At 37.3% G+C, this 5,747-nt stretch overlaps 1 protein-coding gene across 1 annotated transcript in view; it reads right to left on the bottom strand.

Annotated features, from left to right (window-relative positions):
• PKD2L2 (polycystic kidney disease 2-like 2) overlaps positions 1–5,232 on the bottom strand; it is a gene marked incomplete at its 5' end in the record, with an annotated part of 29,573 nt that extends 24,341 nt beyond the window's left edge. Inside the window, 3 exons of the mRNA XM_014528999.1 lie at positions 1,159–1,380; positions 3,261–3,517; positions 5,077–5,232. Of these exons, the coding sequence (XP_014384485.1) occupies positions 1,159–1,380; positions 3,261–3,517; positions 5,077–5,232 (635 nt within the window). The remainder of the gene's footprint in view (positions 1–1,158; positions 1,381–3,260; positions 3,518–5,076) is intronic.
• Between the last annotated feature and the right edge of the window lie 515 nt (positions 5,233–5,747).

Raw genomic sequence — 5,747 nt, 5'->3', positions numbered from 1 at the left:
GGCTCGCGAGCCACATGCGGCTCTTTGGCCCCTTCAGTGTGGCTTTTCCACAAAATACCGGCTCTTCCACAAAATACCGACTTCTGCGCATGGGCCACGAAGTTTCAATCACACTGTATGTGCGCGCCCACACATGGTATTTTGTGGAAGAGCCACACTGAAGGGGCCAAAGAGCCGCATGTGGCTCGCGAGCCACGGTTTGCCAACCACGGCTCTAACCAACTGACCTACCCAGCCAGGCAAGAGAGCAAGTTTTAGTGTACAAACTCATTTCAAGCTCCTGCTTGTAACATATCTGCTAATATTCCATTGATCAAAACAAATCACATGATTGAGTCTATAGCTCATCCGAGTCCGCGTATTCGCCCTGCTTGAGATCCGGTGTTCCTGGGTTCGCAGCTGGTCCCTGGGTGTTGTGGTTGTACAGTCCATGACTGAGTCTAAGCATCAAGGGCTGGGGCAGTGCACCCTGCTCTGGGTGGGAGGGCACTTGCAAAGTTACATAGCAAAGATGTGAAGATTTGGGACAATTTTTGCAAATCACCACAAACTCTAATCATTTCTAGGATGCAGAGTGCTGTTATATATTGTTTAAAATAAAAATTGCTCATTCTTGAGAAAAATTTATAGCTTCATAAGGAAGCTCATTCTGAAAGGAAATCAACAGATTTGAATGACTGGAATAGAAGAAGAAATCATCAAGACTAAATGTTAGACCTCTGCAATTGTAGGATGACAATAAAATTACATATCCTTTAGTAATATAAAACCAACATATTGTATGTAATTCTCCAAGTTCTTGAATATATTCTCAAATAATGAAATAATATGATGTTACTTTACCTTCTTTTTCATTATTAGCAGAATGACATTATATTTTAAGCTTATAATTTTAATCTCAGTACAGACATGCAAAAACTGGAAACCCTAATAAGAGTTCTGGATGCTTTTCATTTATTTTATTTTATTTTATTTTATTTTATTTTATTTTATTTTTTTAGAGAGATACATTGATTGATTGCCTCCTGTACATGCTGACTGGGAATCAAACCTGCAACCTTCTGGTATATGGGACCATGGCTCCAAACAACTGAGCCATCTGGCCAGGGCTCTGGATGCTTTTTAAATTTCTTAACAAATAGGTTTTGAGTCACTCACCTGATGATGCAAAACAGGTTTACATTAGCATTGTATAACGTAAAATCAATAAAAATAACTCGAGTCCCTCTTGTGATCCAGTTGTTCTGTTGAAGTTTAATGAACTTGTTTTTGGTTTCAGATTTTGATTTTGATAAAGTGAAAATATATCCCCCATTTCCGTAAACACCAACAAATCCCCAGTGCCAAGGGGAGTTGCTATTAGGAGTAGAATACTTCCATCTGTTAGATATAAAAAGAACAGTGGAGAGATGAGAAGGACCTGAATGAGAAGCATTCTAAGAATTTCAGTAAACTTTGGTTCAAAAGTAGTTGTTAAAAAAATAGTACTAAGTTCGTAAGTATTGTAGTAATTTTGAAGCAAAACAATGAGTTAAGAATGAAGTTAAAAGAATATTTAATATGCTTTCATTTTGTGTGTGTATAAGAATGAGTCTTTATTGCAGTAGCCAGTGGCCATATAGCCAGCAGACAAGACAATTCTTCACAGCAATGTCCATATACAGACAGGCAGCCAGACACCAGCTGGTAAATACAAATTCTTCCCATAAAGCAGCATCAGTCTCTGTACCCACAGTTACTATCTGTGCAGCTGCATGCTGCCTCTAGACCCCTAGCTTTACACAGCAATAGTGTGTTTTCATTTTTTAATGCTTATTGTGAACAAGACACTGGACTACCTATAAGAAAAAAAAATTTTAATCTATTTTGCCTCAGGGAGCTTAAAAACTAGAAAATAATGACTGACTTTGTTCTTTAACATACTGTCTCTGTTGTTTTATTAGATCTTAAGTCTTTGACTAGAACAAGAATACCAAAGGTTTAGATTCAGAAATATCTGTCTCAGCATGGGAAAAAAAAGGTGCTTCATTGTCTGTCTTCTAAAGGTCATATACCATTTATAAAATACTCAGTACATAGGACCTTTGTCATAATGTAAATATTGTTATATAGGTATGTTATTTTAATGAAATTACATAAATCAAAGTAAAATGTGTGTAACTAAATTTCGTTTCCATTTTTTCTTTTAACTTAATTATAATGTATATAAAAAAAATAAAGCCTTGATTCCTCATTTTAGTCATTCTATCTACCCAAAACAGATTGGAACGATTATCCAAAGATGTACTGCTTAAATTGTATTTCTATTAATGATACTATGCTTGTTTATAGGGGGATAAAAATGACACCACTAAGAAAAAAATACTCATATTTAATGAAAATTCCATAAAAAAGATTATCTGCCCCCTAAAATTTTCACAGGACCCTAAAAACAATGATGCCAGCAGTTTCTGTGCTAAAGGGAGGTAGTGTCAGTGGTTTTGGTTTTGTGTTTTTTTTAATCCTCTCCTGAGGATATTTGTCCATTGATTTTTAGAGAGAGTGGAAGAGAGAGGGACAGAGAAAACAGGACCAGGGAGGGGGAGGAGCCTGCAACCAAGGTGCGTGCCCTTGACCAGAATTTATTCACCTATTAAAGTAAATCTTGGTTGTTTCCAATTTGGAACAATCATAAATAAAGCTGCAATACACACACACACACACACACACACACACACACACACACATACATACAGAGACAGGAGTGTACACCAGCAGTAGCCTCAGTCATTTTGAAGAACAATGGTCATAACAACTTTGGCAGGCATCATCAGATGCAGTGCCTGTAGAGCATAACTGCCCCCTTTTTAATGTTAGCAACAATAGACATCATTGAAGTAAGCTTCAGTGAGAAAGAAGGAAAGTTGCCCAAGACACCTAGGATACTCCTTAGGGATCCCAAGAAGCGTTTGGGATGTGTTTGAAGTGAGTCTGGCCAGAGCCAGAAGAGCTAATTGAGTCTTATAAGAGCAAAAATGGACACTTTGCCTTGTGTCCAATGAGTTAGCACTTCATATATCATTTGGTAGACAAAAAAAAAATAACAGGTTCAACTCTTTCTTTCTTTTTTTAGACACTGCATTGCTGAGTCGTCCTTTGATACTATTATTGGAATAAGACCCCTGTTGGTATTATTTGGAAAATACACGTATTTTCACAATTGTTTATAGATACAATGGTAAGCTGCTAGAAAATGTTACATGTAATTTTATGCTACTTACTCAGTATCAACTTTAAGGCCAAAATCAGATACGTCTTCATTTTCAGAAGTGTATTTGGCATAACAATCGCTCATCAGAAACTGAAGGGATGAATAGACCTTGCATGTGTTGTTTCGGACTTTTAGTTGACGGACTCTGGGGACTCCTAAGAGTATGTTCTCAGAGTAGATGCGACTGCTGTTCTTTGAATTATACAACTGGCTATTACTGTACCATGAGTCCCAGTATAGACCTTCCAAAAGGGGTCCTTCCATAAACTTCACATGGAAAAATAAATGTTATGGGAAAAATATTTTCATGTCAACTGAATAACAGACTCTACATTCATAATGTTATCCATAAGAATATAAAAATCAGTGATTTTGAGGATGAGTATGAAAATTATTGACCAAGTCAACATTAATATTAATGATAACGATGACCTTGTCTCCTTGATAAGTTCCAAATTCTTAGCATGGCTTTCATTATTTGACCTAATTCATAGTTTGGCCTTTTCTATCTCATCTTCTATCCTATATAATAAAAGGCTAATATGCAAATAGACCGAATGGCCGAATGACCAGTCGCTATGATGCACACTGACCACCAGGGGGCAGATGCTCAACATAGGAGCTGCCCTCTGGTGGTCAGTGCACTCCCACAGGGGGAGCACCACTCAGCCAGAAGCCGGGCTCATGGCTGGTGAGCCAGCAGTCAGACATCCCCTGAGGGCTCCCGGATTGGGAGAGAGCACAGGCTGGGCTGAGGTACCTCTCTGAGTGCACGAATTTTGTGCCCCGGGCCTCTAGTATGCCTATAATGTCAAATATAGCCCCATATGTAGAATTACTTATAGAACATATTGCTTAATTCTTCCTAGAATGCCCTTCTGTTACTAATCCTCTAAAACTCAACTGAATAGTCACCTCTTGAAAGCCTTTCCTACCTCTTCCAGCTCCAATGGTTGTGACATGGGATACCTGAAACTACTGTTTTCTTAGTTGTTCTTTCCTCATAATGTAAGCATCTTGCTAAGTGTAATGAAAAAAGTCTGTTTCAATGTTGAAGGAATTATTCTCTTTTGCAATTAAAAACACTATAAAATTGTATTTTGTATATATACTCTTTATTATATACTGTACATTACTGTAACACTCACACAGTATAGGGTTGTATAGTATACCCACATAACATATGTTTCACTTTATGGGCAATTAAAGAGTAATTTTCACTATACACAATTATAGACTGACTTTGGATCCTACCACATAAGAAGCAAGTTTTCTATTTTCCAAATGCTATAAATAAGATTAATTTTATTTTAAATAAAATAAAATAAAATTTTAATTTTTTGTTAATCCTCACTTGAGGATATTTTTCCATTGATTTTTAGAGAGAATGGAAGGGAGAGGGAGAGACAGAGAGAGAAACATCAGTGTGAGAGATATACATCGATCGGTTGCCTCCCACACATGTCCCCACCAGGGCTGGAGATCAAGCCTGCAATCCAAGTACATGCCCTTTACTGGGAATTGAACCCAGGACCCTTCAGTCTGTGGGTCGACACTCTATCCACTGAGCCAAACTGGCTAGGACAATATTTATTAATTTATTTTTTTTAAAAATAAGCACACACTGAGAACATAGCTCTTCAATAAACACTCACTGGTTGGTTGACTCTAATATAAAGAAATTATATTCATTCCTTCACCAAATATGCACTGTATCAAGTGCCTACTACATGTGCCAAAGTTAGTAGGAACAAGTGCCTACTACATGTGCCAAACGTTTATGCAATAACTAAAGCTACTTTATCCACAGTCACATGCTACCTTACCTTCCAAAAATCAGGGATGCTGCAAATAGACTTAAAGTTGGTCCTTTCATCACCAGGCACAGAAGTGTCCAAAAACAGAGATGACATAACTTTGTTTAAGTAATACATATGTGGGTTTACCATCCCAAAAGACACTAAGGAGAAGAATTTTTTTGTTTAAAAACTTATATTTAAAAACTGAGTTTATCAGGATTAAATATGTACTTATAATTTGTCCCCAATTTTGTTTTAAAATTCAATTTTAATTTTTGTCTAATTATAAAAGTAAAATAAAAACATATAAATCAGGAAGAAGATTCCTGTACTTCCACTGCTAGAGTTAGATTTGGCATATACTCTCCAGATTTTTCTATACACACACATTTATAAAGAAAATTATTTTTATAAAAATGAGATCGCATTATACATACCATTCTGCAAATTGGCTTTTTTCTATTACGTATATTGAGAGCAGGCAATATACTATGGTGAGTAGTTAAGACTATGGACTTTGACTCAGCGGTCCGAGGAGTTGGCTGCGGGCTAGCCGCTGCAGGCTGAAGGGTCCTGGGTTTGATTCTGGTCAAGGGCACATGCCTGGGTTGTGGGCAGTGGGGGTGGGGGGGGGATGCGGGAGGTGGCCGATTAATAATTCTCTCTCATTGATGTTTCTATCTCTCTCCCCCTCTCCC

This window comes from Myotis brandtii, unplaced genomic scaffold (genome assembly GCF_000412655.1).
Source record: "Myotis brandtii unplaced genomic scaffold, ASM41265v1 scaffold668, whole genome shotgun sequence".
Taxonomy (NCBI): Eukaryota; Metazoa; Chordata; class Mammalia; order Chiroptera; family Vespertilionidae; genus Myotis; species Myotis brandtii.
This window is presented reverse-complemented; position numbering and strand designations above follow the sequence as displayed.